Source organism: Bufo gargarizans, unplaced genomic scaffold, assembly GCF_014858855.1.
Source record: "Bufo gargarizans isolate SCDJY-AF-19 unplaced genomic scaffold, ASM1485885v1 original_scaffold_1523_pilon, whole genome shotgun sequence".
Lineage (NCBI taxonomy): Eukaryota > Metazoa > Chordata > Amphibia > Anura > Bufonidae > Bufo > Bufo gargarizans.
The window spans coordinates 51,617-77,846 of record NW_025334395.1 but is presented as its reverse complement, the minus strand read 5'-3'; the positions used below and the strand labels follow the sequence as shown (position 1 = coordinate 77,846).

Genomic DNA, 26,230 nt, shown 5'->3' with positions numbered 1-26,230 from the left:
TCATTGTTGGTAGTGTGTGCTGCTTGTTCAGGTTTGTTGCTGACACAGTTGTCTTGACCTGATCTGGTGGTTGTCTCCCCCACCCTTCCCATACCATACCGTAGTAAAGTCATAGCACTTGGTCTATCATCATTTACGAAGTTGTCAAACTTCCATGGATTATGTGCTTATGCTGCATCTTAACATTCAGAGATTCATTTACTAAGGCAGTATGCCAGTTTCCTGGTGTGCAAACGTTGAAAATGTTTGCAACATTTTGCTGCTTCTAACCTTTCTCCACTGCTCCTGACATATTTTTAAAGTGGCTATTGTGAAAGTGTGATGGGCCCTCACAGCCCAACACATTTCTAACTGTTTAGCAGCTTGTAGTTAAAGGAGTTGTCCTGGTTTAGGAAACCAGACAGCACATCCAATCAACCTGCTGTAAAGCATAGATGGTTATCTAACAGATCCTGTCCTGATCCCCTGGCAAGGCTGAGTTAACCCGGCTGCAGCAGTGATGCAATGTTGACAATGTGACCACTGCAGCCAGTCGCTGGCCTCTTGCTGAGGCTAGTGATTGGCTGCACCGTTCACCACACAGAAAAATCTTTTTATTTAATAGTTTGGACATGTTCAAATGCAGCAGTTTTGTGTGGCGGCCATTTTATTTCTCCTGAATGCTCTCCGGACAAAATGAGCCATTATAACTGAGGGGTATTTGGGAATATATTTATAATAAAGTAGTATCTTCATTTTCTTAATTCCCGGAGAACTCCTTTCACACCTCCCCATGTACTGAAAGCTGTTCATGGGGATGGTCTTATGCGTGACTGATATAATTCCTTGTGTATTTACAGATCGCTGTCAGTCACTGAGACCTTCCCATGTACTTAAAGCTGTTCACAGGGATGTCTTAAGTTAGAAAAAGAAGAGCGAAACTGAATCTCTTCCCACAGCTCCTCGTGGTCTCTAACATGCTGCCTGCAGTGTCACATTGCATTTTGTAGTGTCAGGTTCCTTCAGTGGCTGATCAGTAAGGGGTCTGACTGCTCTGGTTTCTCTGTCTGTAAATATTCAGAAGTCTTGTCATTCATAAAAAAAAAAAAAATCTATTTAATAAAAATAAAAATACTAGATGGAAGGAATAGGGGCTATATGGGACTGGTTAAATGGGATCTGTCACTGCAAAATGCAATGCAATCTGCAGGCAGCATGTTATGGAGGAGGAACTGAGCAGATATCTGTCTGTGAAAAGATTCAGTAAACTGTATTTTCTAACTCTTGGTGACCGACAGCTACTTTCTCTGTATACACACTAGGGATCGCGCTATATATCACTGAGGTGGTGGAAACGGCAAATGCTGTCAGTTTTACATCGCAGGCTGCGATGTAAAGCGAGCTGGGACTCGGGTAGGGACTGGGAGGAGGAGCTGGGGGCCGGCAATAGCGGCGGTGCAGTCACTGTACTATAGCCCCACCCCGCCGCTCCGGTATACTAATATAATATGTCTTATTTAATTAATAGTTATTAAATATGCCCCTTTATTCCTAATACTACCTTAAATCCTAAGCGCTTCAGTCCAATGCAGGCCGGGCGGGTGGCAGCGTAACTCCCTGATGTCACGTGCCTGCGCCGCCTACTTTATGAATGAAGCAGGCGGCGCAGGCAAGTGACGTCAGTGAGTGACGCGCAGGCCGCCCGGCCTGCCTGCCTCCATTGTACTGAAGAGGTTAGGATGTACGGTACTATTAGGAGTTGGGGGGTCATGTTTAATAACTATTAATTGAATAAGACATCTTATATTTGTATTCTGGAGTGGCGGGGGATCTGTGGATGACAGTTATGGGCTGGGAGGGTCTGTGGATGACACATATATGACAGTGCAAGCCACAGATCCGCCCATAAGTGTCCATCACAGATCTCCCCCCCCCCCCCCCCCAATAACAGTGTCCGTCATCCACAGATCCCCCCCCCCCCCATAACAGTGTCCGTCATCCACAGATCCCCCCCCCCCCCATAACAGTGTCCGTCATCCACAGATCCCCCCCCCCCCCCATAACAGTGTCCGTCATCCACAGATCCCCCCCCCCCCCCCATAACAGTGTCCGTCATCCACAGATCCCCCCCCCATTACAGTGTCCGTCATCCACAGATCCCCCCCCCCCATTACAGTGTCCGTCATCCACAGATCCCCCCCCCAATAACAGTGTCCGTCATCCACAGATCCCCCCCCCCATAACAGTGTCCGTCATCCACAGATTCCCCCCCCCAATAACAGTGTCCGTCATCCACAGATCCCCCCCCCCCAATAACAGTGTCCGTCATCCACAGATTCCCCCCCCCAATAACAGTGTCCGTCATCCACAGATCCCCCCCCCCCAATAACAGTGTCCGTCATCCACAGATCCCCCCCCCCAATAACAGTGTCCGTCATCCACAGATCCCCCCCCCCAATAACAGTGTCCGTCATCCACAGATCCCCCCCCCCCCCCAATAACAGTGTCCGTCATCCACAGATCCCCCCCCCCCAATAACAGTGTCCGTCATCCACAGATCCCCCCCCCCCCAATAACAGTGTCCGTCATCCACAGATCCCCCCCCCCCAATAACAGTGTCCGTCATCCACAGATCCCCCCCCAATAACAGTGTCCGTCATCCACAGATCCCCCCCCCCAATAACAGTGTCCGTCATCCACAGATCCCCCCCCCAATAACAGTGTCCGTCATCCACAGATCCCCCCCCCAATAACAGTGTCCGTCATCCACAGATCCCCCCCCCAATAACAGTGTCCGTCATCCACAGATCCCCCCCCCAATAACAGTGTCCGTCATCCACAGATCCCCCCCCCAATAACAGTGTCCGTCATCCACAGATCCCCCCCCCCCCCCCAATAACAGTGTCCGTCATCCACAGATCCCCCCCCCCCCCAATAACAGTGTCCGTCATCCACAGATCCCCAGTAATAGTGCCATCCACAGACCACCATTAGTTCCATACACACAGCACACCTTTTTGGTTAAAAATATTTTTTTTCTTATTTTCCTCCCCAAAAACCTAGGTGTCTTATGGGCCGGTGCGTCTTATACAGTAAGGTGGTGGAAATTTGCATTTGGCACTAGTATATTAGAAATGTAATTAATAAATTATAATACATTTATAATATACTAGTGCCAAATGCCAATTTCCACACCATCCCCCCCCTCCTCACTGACTTTACTTTATTAACCCCTATCAGACCTCAGATGAATGAAATAAAAACTCCTCCTCCTCCTGCGCCGTGGCTCTTCAGCTCCAGCTCTGGCGTCTTGCTCCCCTGTGTTGTCCGGCCCGCGCTGCACTGTCACCTGCTGCAGCGTCAGGTCCTAGTGCAGGACAGTGCAGCGCGGGCCCCATCAAAAAAGACCAGGGAGGGTGAGTATCAGAAGCGTTTGCTGCGCTTCTTCCCCACTCATGGCACCCGATGCATACTAGTGCGCGCTACCATAAGCATCATCTGTATATCGGTAAGGTTAGATACCGATAATGTACAAAATCCTGAGATTTGACCCTTGACCTCTGTAGGGGCAGGAACACATGAAGAGAGTTGAAATTCCCCCCACCCCTTCACCTCCTCAGTGCTTTTCTGCCCCTACAGGGACCAACATGTGGAGAGCCCTCCTGTCGGGAGGGTTGAAGTATCCTATTCAAGATTGTCTCCTACAGGAATCTCTTGCTGTCCTCCCGCGGCAGGGGCTAAGGCTGGACAGCATGGAGCAACAAGGACCCTCGTCCCGGCCTATGCTGGGGCCTGCGCTCCTCCCTTACCTCGGGACCTCCTTCCTCGCATCAGGAAGCTCCTGCGGTTCACACGGTTCGATCCACCTCTTCCAGTACGTCGCTCTTCCATTTTGCATCTCTTTTGCTCCCAGAATTTTTACAAAACTCGTGGTAGAGATGGTGGCTTATCTTCGCAGAGGGCATAACGATCATTCCATACCGCGACTACTTTCTGATTCTCGACAGGACAGAAGAAGAAAACCTATTGGCAACTCGCAGGTTTTCAGAAACTAACGCATCTCGGTTGGATTATTAACAAACAGTCCACACTCACTTCATCCAGGAGAATAAGGTTCCTAGGGGTAGAACTGGACTCAACCTTACTAAAAACCTTTCTTCCTCATGACAAAACAGATTCTGATAAAGAAGGTCGTGGAGTTTGAGATCTCACAGATGCTCCATCAGGGAAGCTATGAGCTTATTAGGAAGCCTAACTGCCTGCCGACCTTCAGTACCTTGGTGCCAGAGCCACACGAGAATAACCCAGGGCTGGATCCTGAGGGAATGGAAGACGGGGAGACCTGGACAGACTGATCTGGATACCAAAGTCTGTGAAATCAGATCTCAACTGGTGGAAACAAAGGGAAAGGCTACTCAAGGGACTGGATTGGCGGAACCATCCAGAGGTTCAAGTAATAACGGGCTCAAGTCTCGAGGGCTGGGGAGCCAAAAAGGAGACCTGGCCAGAGGACATAAAAAGAAATTTATCCAACTTCAGAGAACTATATGCAGTTCTCAAGGCCATAACAAAAGGAGAAAGTTTGTTAAAAGATCAGCATCTAAAGATCCTGTCTGACAACACCAAAACGGTGGCATATCTGAGACACCAGGGAGGGACAAAGTCCAGCCTGCTAGAAGTGGCAAAAAGAATCTTCTCTTGGGCAGAAAGAAACACCTTATCGCTCTCCGCTGTCCACTTAAAAGGATTTTGAAAATACAGTGGCAGACTACCTGAGCAGAGAGAGAATAGATCCGGGAGAATGGTCCCTGAACAGGAGGATCTTTCAAAGGATATCTGAAAGATGGGGTCATCCCGAAATAGATTTATTTGCTTCCAAACTAAACACTCGGATAGATCTCTTTTGCTCCCTAATTCCGTTTCCTTGAATCCACCATGGCAGCCAGTACTATTTCCCCCCCCCCCCACCCCCCAAAATATAAGTAAAAGATATAAATAGAATGAAAAGATTTGGGCAGCACCGCTGTATATCATGTGTAGACGGAGTGCCAGCGGCTGAGAAGGCGATCCCCCTTCACATAATAAGCAGAAAAAAATTCCACGGACATCGTGCTGCCCTATAGAAATGAATGGATCTGCAAAATGCGGAACGAAATTGCGGACGTGTGAATGGACCCTTATTGGCCGATACCTAATACACAGTCAGTGCTATAGTCGCTGATAACACCTCCCCCCCCCCCCCCCCCCCCCCCATTTCTGTGTACAGAGAGCTGTTCACATAAGGTGAAACAGAAAAAAGGCAAAATGGTCGACTTGATGTTTAGTTTTTGTCGCGTCAACTCCTGTTAAAAATTAAATAAGTGATTAAAGTCATGCAAAACCCCCAAAATGATGTCAAAGAAAAGTACAGATTATCCCACAAAAAATTTGACCCCCCCACAGCTCTGTACACATAACTACAAAAAGTCATAAGGGTCAGAATATGGTGATAAGGTTTCAATTGTGTTTTTTTTTTTGTTTTTTTTGTTTTGTTTTTTTTTTGTATTAAAATGCACAAAAAAAATCTATACATATGTGGTATTGCCATAATCGTACTGACCCGGAGAATGAAGAGCACAAGTCTGTTTTACTGCATAGTAAACACTGTAAAATCAAAACCCATAATTGTGGTGGTATTCCACCACAATTGGAATTTTTTCCAGCTTCCCACTACGTGCTATGCAATATTAACTTGTGCCATTAGAAAGCACAACTTGTCCCGCAAAAACAAGTCTTCATACGGCTATGTGGCAGGAGTCCGATCCGCCCATGTGATATTGATAACCTACCCTGAGGATAGTTCATCAATGTCAGGAACAGACAATCCCTTTTAAATGAGAGCGGATGGGAATCATAAAGGGAGAGACATCTGCTGGGTAAAAGCCCATGTCACAGCTCTGACATCACACCAGGAAGTGCTAATAGTCCTAATGGCTGACAGAGAATGTACGGTTACAGAATCCAGCAGAGCGATGGCAAAATACCCAAAATGTGCTAGTTAGACAGGACGTGTGACTGCAATAAATGTCATACCCAGCTGTCTCGGGCGTGACTGGCATTTCCTTATTTTTGTTACAATCCGTTTTCTTTATGGGTTTTTTGTACAGAACATTGACTAATCTTTTTTTTAAAGAATAAGCCATATCCACACTAAAACAAAAGATTTCTATAGCACAGCGGCTGTCCAGCGCAGCCGCCTTCACGGAGTTTCCCAGCTTTCATATTTTGTGTAGACATCATTACCTATAGTAGTTACTGTTTCCACTTTTTATTCCAGTTTTCCTTTTTTATATTAAAAGATTTGTTACATAGGCTGGAAAAAGCCCTCTGTCCATCCAGTTCAGCCTGTTATCCTGTTGATCCAGAGTCACTTAGGAATTTATTATGTTGTGAAACTGTTTCTTCATAAAGCATGGAAATGCCTAATAAATGTTGAATGGAGTCTTAGTAGTTTGGTTGTGCCGACCTGCTGACAGCACTAGGTAGGGGCTGGTCAAAGGGCTACAAACATGCCTTTTGTAGAGCTTTTATTTTCAGGAATACAGTGAATAGGCGTTTTTATTCCAGATTCTGCTCCTGTAAAAGCGTTGTGCCAGGTTTTTGACTTTGTCTAACAGCTGGGCCACCTTACGGATCTCGAGAATAGGGGTCCCGTTCCACAGATCTTATAAAACAGCAGGCCTATCATGCTCCATGCCATTCATTCTCTATGGGACTGTTGGATATTGCCGAATACAGCCTTCTATTTCCAATGGTCCCATAGAGAATGAATGAAGCGGTGGAGGATGTGCCTGACTTACTGCCCCATCAGATCAAAGGAGTGGGATCGCTGTGTGTCCTAGCAGTCAGACCACCACCGATCAGTTAGGGGATAACTTTAAAACTTGGCACAACCCCTTGTGTCCGGGGTGGAGCTTTTCTGTGAAGTGTTCTCTGTATTAACTTGTTTCATGACCCCAGACCCTGCCTAGTGCTATCAGCAGTTTAGCAAGGTCAAAACTGCTGGCAAAATCTCTTTAAAAGGGATTGTCAGGTTTACATGAATGGCATAAAGAGGACCTGTCGCCTCTCCTGACATATTTGTCTTAAAGGGGTTGTCCAAGTCACCCTCCCCCCCCTGTTTCTAACTAAGCTAGTGTTGGGGGTATTCAATTAATTTCCTTCATCTACAGTGGCCATGCTCTCCCATTTAGCTGGGGGTGACATGACCTGTGAAGCAGGTCTGCCTCTGCGCACAGAACGTCACTGAAGGCTGTGCTGGTTGGAGTGACAGGCCATGCCCCCTGCACTGCCTGATCTGCTGGCTGAGTTGTCCACTAGATGTCTCCCTCCCACTGGATTCTTCAGCAGAGTTTAACCCCTTTTACCATCTGCAGCGCAGACTCTGAGCTGGAGGCTCTGCTTCAGGTACTGAGCAGCTGCTGGGAGACAGATGCTGTGCACAGGATCTCCTCACCCTGCAAGCACAGCGCTGACAAAGACCAGAGGTGTTCTTTCCTCTGTACTCCTTTGCTGGCTGTGAAGAAGTGTCTGCGGAGCATTGAACAAGTGGGTATCAGCAATGGGACTGTACTGTACAGCTGGAACTTGTAGTCCCACACAGAACAGGAGTATCACAGCAGACTGCAGGCAGGGCAGCAATTGTATTCACTCCCTTTGCAGAGCTCTGGAGGAGGGGGAAGGCAGTCTTTAATACCCACAAATATTCATAAGGAAAACCTTATATTGTTACACGCCCCCACAGCTCTGCAACGGCATTTAAACAAAGGAGCCAGAACAAAATTAGGGAAGTGAATAAATGTTTTTTTTTTTCTTTTTTTTTTTGCGTAGCTTATGTATGGTATATTTTGCTCCCCATCAGATTTACAGTGCTTTATTTTGCATAACTTGTACAACTCCTTTAATAGCTTCATGCATTCCCCATGTAGTAATTCTGGAACATCTATTCCTATGACTCTGTGCCATTCCTTTATTTCTACTAGAAGATATAAATGAATTGCTAGCAGTCTGCAGTAAGGGTACAGAGGGGAGGTAACTAGTTTGGGGGGGGGGGGGGGGGCGGTTGTTCCTGCACAGTCTGACTCTATCCAATCAGTGCTGCCATTGTCAGTCTGTGCAGGGACACCCCCTAACTGGTTACCACCAATCTGTACCCTTACGGCAGACTATTAGCAATTAATTCATAGGTTCTACCTGAAATAATGAGACATAGATGCTGTAGAAATATTACGTGGGGAATGCATGAAGCTATTAAGGCTACTTTCACACTAGCGTTCGGCTGTCCGCTTGTGAGCTCCATTTGAAGGGTCTCACAAGCGGACCCGAACACTTCCGTCCAGCCCTAATGCATTCTGAGTGGACGCAGATCCGCTCAGAATGCATCCGTCTGGCGGCGTTCAGCCTCCGCTCCGCTCAGCAGGCGGACACCTGAACGCTGCTTGCAGCGTTCGGTTGTCCGCTTGGCCGTGCGGAGGCAAGCGGATCCGTCCAGACTTACAATGTAAGTCAATGGGGACGGATCCGTTTGAAGATGACACAATATGGCTCAATCTTCAAACTGATCCGTCCCCCATTGACTTTGAATGTAAAAGTCTGGACTGATCCGTTCAGGCTAATTTCACACTTAAACATTTTTTGACAATATAATGCAGACGGATCCGTTCTGAACGGAGCCACCGTCTGCATTATATGAACGGATCCGCTCTGAACGCTAGTGTGAAAGTAGCCTTAAATGGGCATTTCAGAAAAGGAGCCAGGTACTTTTTGCTGCTTTCCAGACACCTACAGTGGATGGGAGTATTCTCTGTAGGGATGAATATCGGCTGCTGCCTTGACCTCCAGGTGAACATCCCATCATTGCATTGCAGCAGTAAGGTGAACAAACAACTTCAGGTCAGGCAGCAGGTGCACCAAGACGTTTTTTAGAAAGGTGATTGTCAGTGTTGCTTGGGTTACTCGTTTTAGGCTGCCCTTAAAGTTGAGTTAATAAGGCAGCCTCTCCATGTGTTATTAGGACAGTTGAACGTCATAATGAGTTTCGACCGCAGCTTAGTGCCTAAAAGTATCAACAGCTCTGCACTGGCACCCTGATCTTTTTACAGTTGACACTCGAAAAATTTTAATATTGTGCAAAAGTGCTTCAGGCATCTGCTTTTGCGCTTGTAAATGGTCATATTTTCCGGTTGCAAAAACCAGCAGTAGTCCCCCATCATGTTCGGATTCCAGTGGCCTTGATACCTGTTCTCCATTGTAGAAATATCTTTATGGAACCGCTCTCCATGTTCGTCACTTACGTGTCCCAAATTGGGTGGGAAAAAGTCAAGATGGGAATGTAAGAAATTCTTTCAATGACATTCGGCAGCCAAGTTGTTCATATCCTGTAAGCATGTTGTCTACTAATTCGGCCTAGTTTGCAGCTCGTCTGTTCCCAAGGAAGTTCTGCACTTCTACCACAAATGCATCCCAAGCTGCAAGACGCTCTGTCAGATTCTTGCGCTGATCATAAGTAATGTATTTGCCACATATGTAGCAGAAATTGTCTGGATCGTTAACACCTTTACGTTTATCCATCTTAAGTTTCAAAACGGATAGCACTATAACAGATCACTTTATCAAAATATGTCCAGCTTGCCTTATATACTTACTGCTGACATCAGCCTGAGTGAATATTATAACTGAATAGGCTTTGAATGTATAACTTACAATCTAGATGTGTCAGGAGTGCTCATCTTGGTATAAATCGCAGGTTTCTCTCAGTAGCTAAATCATTGTTACACGGTGTAATACCACATTTCTCCTGCAGTGACTAGTGCAGAGCAAATGGATAACTAAAAGCTTCCCCTGACAATAGCGCTGGACCTGCGACAGTCAATCTTGGGACCCAACCACATTTCACAAAGATATTTCCTGATGAATCAACCCCTTAAAGTAATTTACTTAAATCCAGAAAACAAACGCATAAAGTAGTCATCCACGTAGTGCCACTAAATATATGGTCAAAAGTGCGGTACAACATGTACTAATTCTGTGTAACCTCGATATAGGAAAACTTGGTATGAGAAGTGTGGTGCACTGACATGAACTATACGTAGAAAAGGGTTTCCTCTATTCTTGAGTCATGTTTCTGTCATGTCTGTTTTATAGGATCCTTGAAAATGGTCAGGAGCGCGTTGAAGTTGAAGAAGACGGCCAGTTAAAGTCCTTAACAATAAATGGTAAGGAGCAGCTGCTACGCTTGGATAACAAGTAGATTCAACGCACGCATGTATCAGAAATATTAACCTAAACAAGCATCATTTGTGGATTATCAGGAACATTTTTGAAGAAATCTAAAGAACTTGTCTGTGCGTATTCTAAGACATAACTTAAAGAAGCTCGTGGAGAGTTTCTGGTACTTGTCATAGACTCTCAGTTCAAATTTGGGACCACGTTCATAGGACCATACACATTATTATTTTTTTTAGTATGTTATTTTGGTATTCGTCTTAATATCGAACATTTCTGTATGCACTTTTAAGCGTTTACCTTCAAAGTTGCGGGTGGGGTGGCGTTAGCGCAGTGCTTTATAGACCTCCCTGCTAGTTGGAAGGGTTAAACGGGAAGTGGGCCATGATATTTCAGTAGTGGGTGAATGAAATATTCACTAACCGCATGACTTGTTTTACTTATTTTGTTTGAAATGTGAACCAAGTGTTATCTGTCCAGCCTGCTATTAATCCAACTTTCCCAGCGAAACATGATTTACTGTACACCTTCCGTTACACTAGAGGATGCGAAGCGTTGACAGATTTCCAGTGTCTGTATTTTCAGGTTTGTTTTATAACTGCATGGGTGCCGGCAGTCCGGCACACTTTTCTGAAAGCTGTTGTGTAACTCCGCCAAGCACTAGACAGCACTATTTTCCATGTTTTTGTCATTTGCTAAAAGTTGGATTTGAATAAATGCTTATGTTTGTAGTGCATTCTTTTATTCTTGGTGCTTGTAGCATTCTTGTGTCGGTGGGTAATTTTGATCACGCTCACAACAAAATCTGCTTCTCGCACGGACGATCGGGCACGTCCGCCTCACTCGCTGTGTATAAAATAAGGGAATTTCTTTCCGACAAAATTCCCGGATGCACTCTTTACACACTTGCTTTTGCTTCTCTTGTGTGAACCTCTTGATACTACACTACTCCAAACCACAAAATGGAGAAAACTTGTTTGCAATAAAAATTGTAGGCTTCTTTTTTTTTTTTTTTTTTTTTTTTGAGGGGTTATTTTACCTTATCCAATGTTGAGATTGGACGGAAATACTTTTTGCTGGCTGGGAACCTATATGCTTTAAATTATGTGAACAGAGCCTTGTGTGTATATGTTAATAGTTTTCATACAGGTTTGTGCAGATTATGGGGGGGGGGGGGGGAGGAGGAGGAGAAGAGATTCCTTTTCATTTCACGTATCTTAAAAATTGCAACCAAGATTTGTCCATGTTCCCTGCTTGGTTAGAACAGTTTTTACCTCACTTTTTAGCTGTGTAGCCATAACACTAATATGTAGTATTAGAAGTTTAAAAGACAAATCCATTCTGAAAATCAAGAAACCAGTAATGTATTAACTAACATTTAGTTAAAAAAAAATTAAATCCTTATTTGGAATGCATATATTTTTCTATAATCCTGATTATGTCCTGGTTGTTTTAGAAACAGTGATGGCTACACTCTGGCACTCCAGCTGTGGTGAAACTATGACTCCCAGCATGCTCCATTCATTTCTGTGGAGTTCTGAGAACAGCCAAGCAAGTGTACATCTTGAGTTATAGTTTTACTACAGCCATCACAGGTCTAGAATATCCTAAGTGTCAAATAGAAATCAAAGTTTGGGGGGAGACATTTATACAAACATTCTTATTTGCCAGTAACAACCAATCAGATTGATCCTTTCATTTTTCAAAGGAGCTCTGAAAAATGGAATATGGAATCTGATTGGTTTCTGTGGGCATCTAAGGGTACTTTCACACTTGCGTTTTTCTTTTCCGGCACAGAGTTCTGTCAAAAGGGCTCAATGCCGGAAAAGAACTGATCGGGCATATCCCCTGAAGACTGCCTGAATGCTGGATTCAGCATATATATTTTTTTCCCATATGAATGTATCTTTGCCGGATCCGGCATTCCGAAAAAAATAAATGCAGGATCCGTTTTGCCGGATGACACCGAAAGACTGTTCCGGAATTTCAATGCATTTTTTTACAAATGCCATCAGTTTGCATACGTTTTGCCGGATCCGGCAGGCAGTTCTGACGACTGAACTGCTTGCCGGATCACTCTGCCGCAGGTGTGAAAGTAGCTTAAGCCAGTTTTTCTTTTGCACCAGTTATGATAAATCTCCCTCCTCCCCCATAGTTTGCCAATTCAGTTTTACTGGTTTCTTACAGCACGGCTAGGGTTTACCTTGGAGGAGCAGTTTAAAGGGGATGTGCAGTGCAAGTAAATTGATGACCCATCATCAGATTGGCGGGGGTCCAATTCCCTGCACCCTGCCGCTCAGCTGTTTGAAGAGTCCACTTTGCTCTTGCTCGCTTTGCGTCCTCTTCACTGTTTTCAGACTTATTTTTTTTTTTTTATACTGATGACCTATTTGAGGGCACTTCGCCAATCGGGTGAGCACCACTGCCTCCTCACAGCTTACCAAGCACAGCCCTGTACACTGGATGTGCTTGGTATCACAGCTCAGCCCCTTTCACTTGAATGGGACTGAGCTGTGCCAAGGCCTCATGAACGTGACGTCACTGGCCTAGGGTAAGCTGTAAGAAGGCTGTGGCGCTCATTGGAGGATAGAGCTTAGGCCTTAGCAAAAACCTCTAACTGCATGCTGTCTAACATGTAATTACACTGTACCGCTGTTACAATTCCTCGTCCTGTTTACTTGAATGGGACAGATGTCTCACTGCACTGCCACCACAAGTTAAACTGTTTGCAGTTAAACTGTGAAGAGACCGCAATGCTCTGCACGGGCACCGTGGCCTCTTCAATCAGCTGATTGACCATCAAATTACTGCACTGCACAACCCATTTAAGCCTCTGACAACAATATTTGTATACACATATTTTCCATATTAAATGCACTGTATACATTGACCTGAATGCAGGGTTTCCCAAGTATGGATATCTCCCCCTGCATGCAGTATACGGTTTAAATGGATTGTCTCACTGCTACTGCAAATGGCATTTATCATGTAGCAAAAGCTAATACAAGGCACTTACTAATGTATTGTGATCGTCCATATTGCTTCATTTGGTGGCTGGATTCATTTTTCCATTACATTATACACTGCTCATATCCAGGGGTTATGACCACTCTGCAATCCAGCAGCTGTGGTCGTGCTTGTACACTACTGGAAAAAGCGCTGGCCGGGACCGTGGGATTGCACATAGGAAGGCATGCGCAGCAGCTACTGTCCTGGCCACCTCATATCTGCACTGCAGTGGTGGTCGTAACCCCTGGATATGAGCAGTGTATAATGTGATGGAAAATTAAATCCAGGCAGCAAAGAAGGCAATATGCACAATCACAATACATTAGTAAGTGCCTTGTATTCACTATTCTACATGATCAATGCCAGTTGCGGACATGAGACAACCCCTTTAACAATGCAGCTTTTGTGTCTGTTTAGAAACGCACTACTCTGTCCTGTAAGGATCCTGCATGTGAAGGCAATGAGAAATGAAGTTCTTATCGGACACTGGTTTGCACATGCATGGTTTATTACACTGGTTTCTCTCCCAGCCAATGATTACTGTAAAGCTTCTATCTTTATGTATTGACTATTAATGGATGCAAACTTGGATTACATGTGTCACCAACACACCACCTTACATTGTCACTTACAATGCCCATTCCTCCAACAAAACCCTTTTTTATATTTAACCTGATTTGTCACCCCCTGCTGCTTCTGAGGGTAGATCCCTTTTGGTGCTGATCTTGATTGGCGAGTTGCCAATGGGAGTTGGGGGAACCTCTCAATGATTTTGCAAATGTTCAGAATCGTTGGCTATCTGCTGCCATACCAACCACAGATCAGAAACTGACACACTGTGATTTATGCTTGGTACAGGGCCTGGGTTGATAAATTTTTATTAATTTGGGGACCTTTGTATCTTATAACCCTGTAATCATTTTTACTGGAGGGTTCTCTTTAATTTATGCTTGTGACTTATCCATTGAGATCTGTGCTTCGCCTTTTAAGAAGCCACCTCGGCAAGTTGAAAACCTGATATCTTGATTCTTGTTGTAAAGCCGCCCACATTTAACATAAAATAATGAGCCTTGGTCCATTTGTCAGATTTTGAGCTGGCATGGCCAAGTCCTCCGGTCCTCACTTCCTTCATACAGAGCTAAATCACATGATTGGACTAATATCAAGATGCATGTGACCATCTTAAAGGGTGGTCTACTTTACTAACGGGTAATTAACCTTTTGTATATATGGTTATAGTGTGCACTTTTACCCTTGCCTAAATATATAACACTGTGAATGTGTATGGGAGAAAGTAGTGCTTTTACTTCTCTGCACAGGAAAGGAGCATCATCAAAAATTGTTAGGATAAAGTTTTCTATATCAACTGATCACATTCCTTCTCGCTTTCTGATTGGCCCATTGACTACAAAATAATTGATTACTCCTTCCCTTGCACTAGTTTTGATTCCCCCCCCCCTTTTTTTTTTTCCTGCAAATTTTAACAAGCAATGATTAAACCTCATATGTGTAGAATATCAGATTTTCTTAAATCTAGTTTTTCCACTGGTAACAGGCAATTTAGACTATTACTTTCCTTTTGCCTCTACTTCATATAAAGCCTTTTTTTTTTTTTTTTCTCATCATAGCGTTCCAGACCTGTACCCACATATGAAACATTGATTAAAGGGATTGATCATTGTGAACCTGGCCTCAATAGGGGGCTGTGGCCTCTACTTCATATCACCATTTAGTTTTCCGTTCTTCTGACCCATTAGAAAAAACTGAAAAATAAACAAAAGGATGGATCCTTTATTTCGAGCGATTTTGGGGGCGATATTTAAAAAAATAAAAAAATCAGGCAGGGTGGCAGCATCAGTGGGGGTTACCTCACAAGTAAAGGTACTTAAAGGTAGGTTTCAGAGGAGGACAATAAATAAAAATAAAAAAAATGTCATTAGATATCAGATCAGCAATCGGACCTCAGCTCACAGCCCCAATCAGATCCCCACTGTTAATAAGACTTCAAATCAGAGCCTGATATAAAGAAGACCCCAATCAGACCTCAGATGAGACCCACATGCCTCATCAGTCCTCCATGCCATATGTGATCAGCCCCCAGCCTCAGATTGCAAAATAAACCACTTGCCTCTCCTGCTTCTGGACGCAGCTGCTCCTCACCGCCAGCGCTCTTCCTCCTGCTGTCAGCTGTGCTGTGAACGGCGCACACAGCCAACAGCCGAGAACCAGGAAGCGGTGAGTACAGAGCCTTCACCGCTTCCTGGTCCTCCAGTACTAATCATTAGTATTCACCCCATAAGACGCAGGTACATCCTGCCCCCACACTTTTTTCCCTAGTTCTTCTGATGGATCAGAAGAATAGAAAACTAAATGGTGATATGAACCCAGCCTGACTGAGCTGCACTGTGACTGTAGCTCTTCACGGAGTGCTGCAGCCACCTCATAGTGCTGTGCAACAGTTTTATCCAAGTAAATTAAAGGGCATCTGTCGGCAGATTTGTCCCTATGACACTGGCTGACCTGTTATATGTGCACTTGGCAGCTGAAGACATCTGTGTTGGTCCCATGTTCATAGGTGCCCGTATTGCTAAGAAAAATGAAGTTTTAATATATGCAACGGGGGCGTTACCATTACACAGAGACTCTGCTCTCTCTGCAACTGCCACACCCTCGGCACTTTGATGGGGGCAGGCAGTGCTAACCGTGATCACACCTGGCCCTAGCAGAGTGCAGAGGTCCTCTAGGTGTAACAGCAATGCCTTTTTAAGTTTAAAAGTAAAATTCAGCCTTTAAGGGGAGGGCTTGTCTCTGGGCACTGATGGTGTATGTGAACTGCACTGATTGCTAAAACAAAGTGACACTTGCTGTAGGAAAACTCCTGTCCTCTTCGCATGGCTTTCCCCAGAGGTCGCATGACTGATCCACTGAAAACAAACACTATGCCATCATTGCCTGTCGGTGACCATTTTAATAAGGGATTATGGAAGTAAGAGGTATTTGCTTGTAAACCATTTGTATTCTGAACCTTTTTAAAGGGTTTGTCCAGCTTTTTTTGTTTATTGTAATGATAGTCCGTCATTAGTTGTGTAGCTTTGTTACTGAAAGTTGGCACTGGGACTACACTGCGCCATCTGGGTTGTAGTCGCCAGCGCTCGTTACTGCAGCACTGCCCCCATTGACTTGTAAGCTTATCCTGAGGTTAAGCCATCACTTAAAAAAAGGCTGGACAGCCTATTTTCTTTTTCCTGTTGACCACTCCAAGATTACCCACTTTACCAATGTATGCTACTGTGCAACGAAGCCAAAGACTTGAAGGGAACCTGTCACCGGGATTTTGTGTATAGAGCTGAGGACATGGGTTGCTAGATGGCCGCTAGGACATCCGCAATACCCAGTCCCCATAGCTCTGTGTGCTTTTATTGTGTATAAAAAACGATTTGATACATATGCAAATTAACCTGAGATGAGTCCTGACCCTGATAGGAGTCCTGTACGTGAGATGAGTCAGGGACAGGACTCATCTCGGCTTAATTTGCATATGTATCAAATCGTTTTTTTTTTACACAATAAAAGCACACAGAGCTATGGGGACTGGGTATTGCAGATGTGTTAGCGGCCATCTAGCAGCCCATGTCCTCAGCTCTATATCCAAAATCCCGGTGACAGGTTCCTTTTAACATCCATGTCTGGTTTGTGAGCTTTCTTCTATTAAGTGGCAACAAATTGCATTCCTTTTTTACATCTGTGTATAACATACTCCGGTTGTAGTGTATGAACAGGACTGCCTTTTCTATGTTTAGGTGTCCATACACTTTAGATAACTGTCGGCCTACAGCTACTTCTCTCTATCGTACATGTGTTCTCCATGGAGACATGGGAATAAGTCACTGCCAGGACTGCCTTCGTTAAAGGGGTTTTGTTACTTCGGCAAGTGGCATTTATCATGTAGAGAAAGTTAATACAAGCCATATACTAATGTATTACTCATATTGCTTCCTTTGCTGGCTGGATTCATTTTGCCATCAAATTATACACTGCTCATTTCTGTGCTTACTACCACCATGCAATCAATCAGTGGTGGTCACTCTTGCACACTTTAAAAAAAAAATGCTGGTGATCGTGGGATCTCACATAGGCTGGTGCGTTTTTATAGTATGCAAGCAGAGCCATGCTAATAAGGGTTGCCGGGTGGTCGTAACCATGGAAACAAGACTTATGTAATGTGATGGAAAAATTTTAGTCTAGCCAGCAAAGGAAGCAATATGGGTAATAATACATTAGTGAGTGGCTTGTATTAAAGGGATTTTCCCATCTCAGACAATGAAGAGATATCGCTAGGCTATGCCCCCATTGTCTGATAGGTGCGGGACCCGCACCAAAAGTTGTGGCGGGCCATTTCCGTCGGCCCCATAGAAATGAATGGGAGCAGTGGTCGCGCAAGCGCAGTGCGCTCCTATTTCGTACTATGTGGGGAGCGATTGGTGGTGGCCGGACCCGGGGTAACTCGTGGTACTCCAGTCACCAAATTCCCTGCTCCGATCTTGGTGTAGGTCTCAGATGGGAATACCCCTTTAACATTATCTACATGATATATGGTAGTTGCTGAAGTGACAACCCCTTTAATGTCTATCTCCCATGGGGACACAGGATCGGCCTGTTGAAACTCTACAGTCCAGTAGTTCTTTCCCCTGAACCCTGCAACTGGGGGGAATTTTGGAGTATATTTTAGACATTAGTCGTATATTCCCACTGTAGTCGGAGGGTTTGTTTGACTTGCATCTAATGTGTATGGCCAACTTTAAGACTATTTTGTTGGCTTTCCATACTTTTCGTAAAATTTTAAGTGAAGTTCCCCTTCATTAGTTGTGCGGGTCCATTTTAACAATGCCTAAAACGGACAAGAATAGGATATGTTCTATTTTTTTTATATTTTTTTTGGGCAGGGCTACGGAACAGACATACTGATGCGGATAGCACACGGTGTGCTGTCTGCATTTTTTGCGGACCCATTCAAATGAATGGGTCCGCATCCTATATGAAAAAAAAAAAAACGGAACGGACACGGAAACAAAACGTTTGTGTGCATGTAGCCTTATTGTCTAACCTTTTATAGCAGGACCTGCAACATAACTAAGGATATAAGCCAAACCATTCGCAGGCAACTGTTACAGGCAGTTAGAATGTGCCAGTCATGAGAGCAGACAGGTTGCTGAAATCAGTGGTGGTTAAATTGTTAGATTGGGATGAAATGATAAACTATCAATTCTCACCTGCTGTTTGGCCTCAGCTCCTTTCCTCCACTTCATGTTCTCAGACTCTGCACACCAGAAATAGCTTGGACTACCCTCTTCACTAACCACTGGGCACCGACATCAACCAGTGACTTAATTAGTGGGCAGTCCAAGCCATTTCCAGTGTCACTCATGAGAACAGGAAGTGGCGAGGAGCAGATATTAGAGCAGCATGTGAACAGCAACAGCGCAGAATAAGTAAAGTGAGTACTGATTTAACAAAACGGACGCTGACCTAGCTGTTAAAGTTGTCCCTGGAATACTCCTTTTAATGTAGTAGTTTTGGGACCTCTTTGTTTCAAACTTGTACAGAAAAGTGTGTGTGTGTGTGTGTGTTTTTTTTAATATATATAACGTGACTTCAACATATATACAGTTGCCAAGTAAATTACTGTATTTTTCGCCCCATAAGACGCACTTTTTTTTTTTACCCCAAAAGTGTGTAATTTTAGTTTTCTTTTCCTCCTCAAAAACCTTGGTGCGTCTTTTATAGGGCGAAAAATACAATAATTTACTTGACATAGTGCTGAAATTTTAGAGTTTAGAAAGACATGTCAAAATTGTTTGCCCTCTATTTCAAATGAATGAATGGTCTGATCTGGTTTGGCGCCACATGAGCAGCTTTGCTGTATAGAGCTTTTTCATAGCTGGCGATAGTGGAGAGATTGCCAGTAAGGGTCCATTCACACGTCCGCAATTTCGTTCCACAAACCCATTAATTTCTATGGGCAGAACGATGTGCTACCCGGACACGGAATTGCGGACCCGCACTTCCGGGTCCGCAATTCCGTTCCTGAAAAAAATGGAACATGTCCTATTCTTGTCCGCAATTGTGCCGCGGAACGCACATTGCCGCTGTCCGTGTTTTGTGGACGTGTGAATGGACCCTAAGTGTCATACTTCGAACAGTAGTTCAGTAGCATCAGTGTAGTTCAAGCCCGATGTCCGTGCTCCTGCTCAGTGTTGGATTTTCAAGCAGCTGCCATGCTGTCAAGAGACATTGAAAACGGAGCAGCAATTAAAGCAAACGCCAGCCATGCAATACGGAGGTAAGTCATTTTTCTAGTAATATTGAACTACATGCTGATCATTACAGGTTCATTGTCCTGCCTTGCACAAAACAGAATAAATAAAATTAAAAAGTGTATTACTGTACAGCAGCGGCGGCATGAAGCGCACGGCGTCATAGCAACCAATGACACCGTGCGCTATTGCTCTGAACAGGAATCCAGCCCGGCATACCACCGGCTGCAGAACACGGCCGTGTGCATTCGGCCTAAAGTTAAAATTGCAAACCGCAGAGTGAATGCTGTGGGGGGAAAGGGAAAACCTTTTAGAATTGCTGTTTTTGTTTTTGTGAACATGCCAGGTCCCAAAAATGGCATAAAAGGTTTTAATGGACCCCAAAATGGTGCTTCTCCACACAAAGTTCTCACATGGCTTCATCAATAGAAAATTTGAATGGTATTGCAAGCCTTCTATAAGATCATTAATAAATATATTGAAGAGAATAGGGCCCAATACTGACCCCTGAGGTACCCCACTAGTGACAGTGACCCAATCTGAGTGTGTACCGTTAATAGCCACCCTCTGTTTTCTATCACGGAGCCAGTTACTTGCCCACATACAGACACATTCCCCGAGTCCAAGCATTCTCATTTTATGTGCTAACCTTTTAAGGGTACTTTCACACTTGCGGCAGAGGATTCCGGCAGATTCCGTCGCCAGAACTGCCTGCCTGCCTGATCCGGCAATTCGGATCCGTTTGACAAATGTATTTTATTTTATTTTTTTGGTTTTTAAAGGTCTGCACATACACAGATCGGGAAACCGGATCCAGCATTAATACATTTCAATGGAAGTGGCATTCCGGCAAGTGTTCAGGATTTTTGGCCGGAGAGAAAACTGCGGCATGCTGCGGTATTTTCTCCGGCTAAAAAAACGTAAGAGGGACTGAACTAATGCATTCTGAACGGATTGCTCTCCATTCAGAATGCATTAGGATAAAACTGATCATTTTTTTTTCCCCGGTATTGAGCCCCTAGGACGGAACTCAATACTGGAAAACAAAGGTACTTTCACACTAGAGTTTTTTTTGTGGTACAGTATCAAATGCTTTGGAGAAGTCAAGATCCATTGATTCGCCATGGTCAAGTCTTACTTACCTCCTCATATAAACCAATTTTAAATGAGTTTCACATGACTAAAACAATTGCACAAATGAAGATAAGAAATCTTGTAATTTATCACTGAGAAAAATGCCTCCTTCTCCACTTTTGGGGCTCATGCACACAAATGTATTTTCTGTCAATGTCCGTTACATTATTTTGCAGGACCCATTGAAATGAATGGTTCTGCATACGGTCCGCAAAATAAAAATGGAAGTTACTCCGTGTGCATTCTGTTTCCATATGTCTTTAGTTCATTTATTTTAATTTTTTTGCGGAACGGAACATGTCCTATTATTGTCCGCATTACGGACAAGGATAGGACTGTTCTATTAGGGGCCAGCTGTTCCATTCTGCAAAATATGGAAAATGCACACGGACATCATCCATATTGTTTTGCAGACCCCAAAATACATACGGTCGTGTGCATGAGCCTTCACCTTGTTAAGACTCCCTGAAGATTTTAGGAGGTTGTGGGGGTAGTTTGGAAGGAGCCTGGTAGGTGGTGAGAGAAAATTGTTTTACAAAGTTTCACTTGTGCTATTGATTTACTGAAAGTCACTTATACTCGGAGGTGCACTTTAGGCTGGGTTCACACCTGAGCATTCTAAAAGGAGCGCTCTGTATGCGCGATTGTACCGGCGTTTACAATCGCGCATACAGAGACAAGCGAACGCCCATTGTCGCGCGTTCCCGAAAGTCTATGTACGGGAACGCGCGACAAAAAGCCCCAAAGAAGCTCAAGAACCTTTTTGAGCGTCGGGCGTTTTACAGCGCGATCGTACGCGCTGTAAAATGCCCAGGTGAGAACCATTCCCATAGGGAAGCATTGGTTTCTCCTTGTTGATCGTTTTACAGCGCGTAGGAACGCCATGTAAAACGCTCAGGTGTGAACCCAGGGTTAATGTAAACTGACAATATGTGAAGAAGTTTCACCGTTGTTTTTCTGTGTGTCTGCTCTTTGAAGGGCTCACACAGTTTTTGCAGCTGATGTAGATAATGTCTTATCTGCTGTTCTCACTCCATTTCATTCTAGATGTAAAGAGATCTTCTAAATGAAGCGTCACATTCAGTTGGGGCCTCTCTGTTGCCTTTTTAGGAAAAATTAAACATCACAGTCTCTTAAATGTCAGCAGTTGCAACACAAACAGGCATGTAACGTGCACAGCAGCTGTGCTATCCATTTTGCCTTTTATAAGCAGAATTCTGGGGCTACAGTGCGATGGGGGAAAGAAAGCTCAGGTGGACAGAGTGGAGATGATCAGTCATGCTTTGCCCTGCTGCACGATTCTGAGGAATTGGAGCACTGTATGTAGAAATCAGCAGGCACTTCTACCTTTACAGCTGCGGGTACACCACTATTAGCCATTCCAGCCTACCACCCCACATTGGTAAAGGACGGGAGTCTGCACTAGCTCCTGTCCTGAACTCCCAGCACTGACCAGGTCGCATAACATGATCGTAATTTATAATGCTATGTAACCCTTACAGTTCTGGAATGTATTAGATAACACTGGCAGCATTATGTCAGTGTTAGGGGTCATGCACACGACCGTATGTATTTTGCGGCCTGCAAAAAACATATCCACTAAAAATATGGATGACGTCCATGTGCATTCCGCACAGCTGGCCCCTAATGGAACAGTACTATCATTATAAGTAATGCAGACAATAATAGGACTTTTTTTTTTTTTTTTTTTTTTGTGTGGAACAGAAATACGGACATACGGAAATGGAATGCACACGGAGTAACTTCCTTTATTTTTGCGGAACCATTGAAACGAATGGTTCTGTATATGGTCCGCAAAAAACGGAATAGACACGGAAAGAAAATACATGAGGCCTTATACAATACATTCCAGAACTGTAGGGGTTACATAGCATCCTAGATCAATATAATGCTATGCGACCCGGTCAGTGCTAGGAGTTCAGGATGGGTGCTTGTCCCAACACACGCTGCGAGTCTGATGCGTGGAACTCGTTCATGTGAAAGGGGTCTTAGGGTGAACGTTATGTTCATACTGTTATTGCAGCTCAGCTCCTTTGAAGTGAATAGAAAAAAATAATCTTAAAGGAGTTGTCTGCTTATCCTACATTGATGACCTCAGGATAGGTCATAAATATCAGATTGACTGCTGACACCTGCATTATACTGACAATGCTATCAGCGTAATTCTGTAGGAGTAAGGTCATGCAGAGACACACAGCATTATAAATCATTATAGTGCCATGCCCTCCTGCGAAACGAGCAGTGTCCTTAATGTGGAATTACGCTAATACACTGAGCGTGATTTCCGCACAGGATATGCCCGTCAGAAACGGGCCTAAAGATGTGCCACATTTATGTTAAGACCTCCAGCAAGACTAACTTAAAAATACTACACGTGATAAATCTAGCCCATTGTGCTGTGAAGAGCGTGCAGCCACTTTGTTCTAGGTATTGGACAGCAGTCCATATATTATATATATATATATATATATATATTTTTTTTTTTTTAATGGCTGTTTGAATTAAAGCTTCTTCCTTTGTTATTCAAGATCTACTAAACTGTGATATTAGCAGAGTAGGAAGAACAGAGTTGTAGTTTTGTAAAAATGTCCCTGACTAAGAGTTAGAACCTTTTTGGGCTGCTTAACAAATTAATTGGAAGTTTTGAAAGGTCTTGGTGAATTTTTATTTTTTTGCTAAATGTCGGCCTTTGAAAGAACAAATGGTGTGATATTAGCTTAAAATGTCAAATTTTGTTTATACTGGGCTTCAAAGAGAGAACCTTCACATTTTTAAGACTTTCTACAATGATTATCTAAGACAATATTCACATATGTGGCATAAACTACATAACTCTGGTCTGGCAGATGTGGCCAAACACTGCCGGATCTCAGTTGACTACAATGGAATCCAACGGTGATCCGGACGCTTTCCAGCATAAAAGCTTCCTTTCAACCTGACCTTTTATCTGTATTTTGGTTAATTCTACTTTTAGTTGACGAAATTCTGAGTAATATTGGTCCCACTTGCTTTTTTAAGTCTCCCTAAATATTTAGCGAGTAACAAACATTGGTTCCAAGTAACACAAATATCACAACTAAGGGGTCCTCTGGAAATTATGAAAATAGTTGTATTACTTTATTATAAATATATTCCCAAATACCTTTCATCAGTTATCATGGCTCTTTTTGTCTAGGGAGCTATCAGGAGAAATAAAATGTCCGCCGTCCTATTAGTACACACAAAACCTGTCCTAATCACACAGCAGGACAAGTTGCTTCACAACACTGAGCTAAAGAGCTGCCTCATCCTCCTCTTATTGTCAGGTATGATCCTGAATACAGTTTAATAGGATTGTCAGCTGAATATCTGTAGGAATGGAGTTGATGAGGATACATGAAGTACAGAGAGGAGGGTGGGTGTAATGAGTAGCAGCACTAGTATGCAGTCTCCATCACCACAGTCTGTCCTCTGTACTTCAGGTCTCCTAATGAACTCCATTCCTACAGAGTTACAGCTGAAGATCTTATCAGCTGTATTCAGGATCATACTCTCTGACAATAGAGCAGAGAGAAGGATGAGGCAGCTCTTTACCTCAGTGCTGTGAAATAACTTATCCTGCTGTGTGATTAGGACGGGTTTTGTGTACCAATAGGACGGTGGCCATTTTATTTCTCCTAATGATTGCTCCCTAGATAAAACTAACTAATATAGCTAATGATAGGTATTTGGGAATATATTTATAATTAAAGGGGTTGTCCGGGTTCAGAGCTGAACCCGGACATACCCTTATTTTCACCCCGGCAGCCCTCCTGAGCCTGGCATCGGAGCATCTCATGCTTCGATGCGGCCCCGTGCCCTGCGCTAGATCGCGCAGGGCACAGGTTCTTGTGTTTTCAATAACACACTGCCGGGCGGTAACTTCCGCCCAGCAGTGTGTTCGGTGACGTCACCGGCTCTGAGGGGCGGGCTTTAGCTCTGTCCTAGCCGTTTTACTGGCTAGGGCAGAGCCAAATCCTGCCCATCAGTGCCGGTGACGTCACCGGGCTGCCTGTCCGCCCCATGGAGAGCCCGGTATGTCACCGGAACTCTGAAAAATGCCTTTGCCCTGCGCGATTTAGCGCAGGGCAAAGGAGAGCATCGGAGCATGAACTGCTCCGATGCTCATGTCAGGGGGGCTGCCGGGGTGAAAATGGAGGGATGTCCAGGTTCAGCTCTGAACCTGGACAACCCCTTTAAGTAATATTAAGGTATTTTCATTTTCTTACTTCCCGGAGAACCCCTTTAACAACCGATGTGACTATTCTATGTATTTTTATATCTACAGTACCTGTCTCTTAATATATTGTACACTGTGAAGGTGCAGTGAGTGCAGCAGCACCCAGCCCATCAGTTATTACTGTACTGTACTAGGAAGACAGATAAGCCTTAGGCACGACACACACAAGTTGAATAAAAGGAACTCGCCATGCTTGTCAGTGTGAAATCCCTTTCTGTCCTCCACTCGTCTGACAGGATTGCACAGCATTAGGCCTCATTCACATTTCCATATCTCACTGTGTTCTGTCCATATTATCTACAGACAGCACACGTACCCATTCATTTCAATGTGTCTGTTCACACATCAGTACTTTTTTTTTTTTTTTTTTTTACGACCATGGGTCAGAGAAAAATAAATAAATCATGGACCCATGCACTACTTTGATCTGTGATGTGGTCCAAACACTCCGATTATAGTCTATGGGTCCGCTAAAATCACAGGCACATCATGGGTGCCATCTGTGTTGCATCAGTTTTTCATTGACCACTGATAGGAGATGCTTTTGAAAGTTAATTTTCAGCTGAGCGGCGTCTGTGGAGTACGGATGGCACACTGAGGGGTAAAAAATACACGACGATTTCAGGACTTTCAGCGTTTGGGGCACATCTAGTTTTTGCTGTATGTCAGGTGGATACGTTTATACGTAAAGTAAAAAAAAAAGTATTAGATTTTGTGGATATTTTTCTTTTTTTGTGTATACGTTTGGATGTGCATACATTTCTATGTGTCAGTTTTTTTTTTTTTTAACAAGTGTGTTTTTGTGAAACATTTCTTTTTTTTTAAATGAAGATTTTAAAGCATTATCTGAAAAAAGGGATACATTTTACGGTTGCAAACCTACTGTCTTACATTTCCATCAATCTATTCACTGCAATCTAAAAAATAAAGTACCGGTATACTTTTCTATATTTAATTTTTATTTTTTTTGCATGGCAGAGAAACCTGGTATGCTACGTTGTTCTGCCCTGCAAAAAAAACAAAAAACAAACATAATCATAAACCGTGACAAACTGAGTCAAAAGTTTGCCCAATTATATTTTTTCTGTTCCAGCAAAAATGACATGTGAACAGCCACTGACCCTGAAAGTCCTGAAATCTGTTGTATTACACTGACAGCATTATCAGTATAAGGGCTCATGCTCACAAACTTATTTTCTTTCCGTTTTTTTTTTGCAGCCCGTATGCCGGAACCATTCATTTCAATGTGTCC

The 26,230-nt window shown here is 43.9% G+C and overlaps 1 protein-coding gene across 1 annotated transcript in view; it reads left to right on the top strand.

Moving 5' to 3' along the window:
• LOC122923371 (dnaJ homolog subfamily B member 6-like) overlaps nucleotides 1-26,230 on the top strand; it is a 106,428-nt gene that overhangs the window by 46,583 nt on the left and 33,615 nt on the right. Inside the window, exon 8 of the mRNA XM_044274161.1 lies at nucleotides 10,162-10,232. Within this exon, the coding sequence (XP_044130096.1) occupies nucleotides 10,162-10,232 (71 nt within the window). The remainder of the gene's footprint in view (nucleotides 1-10,161; nucleotides 10,233-26,230) is intronic.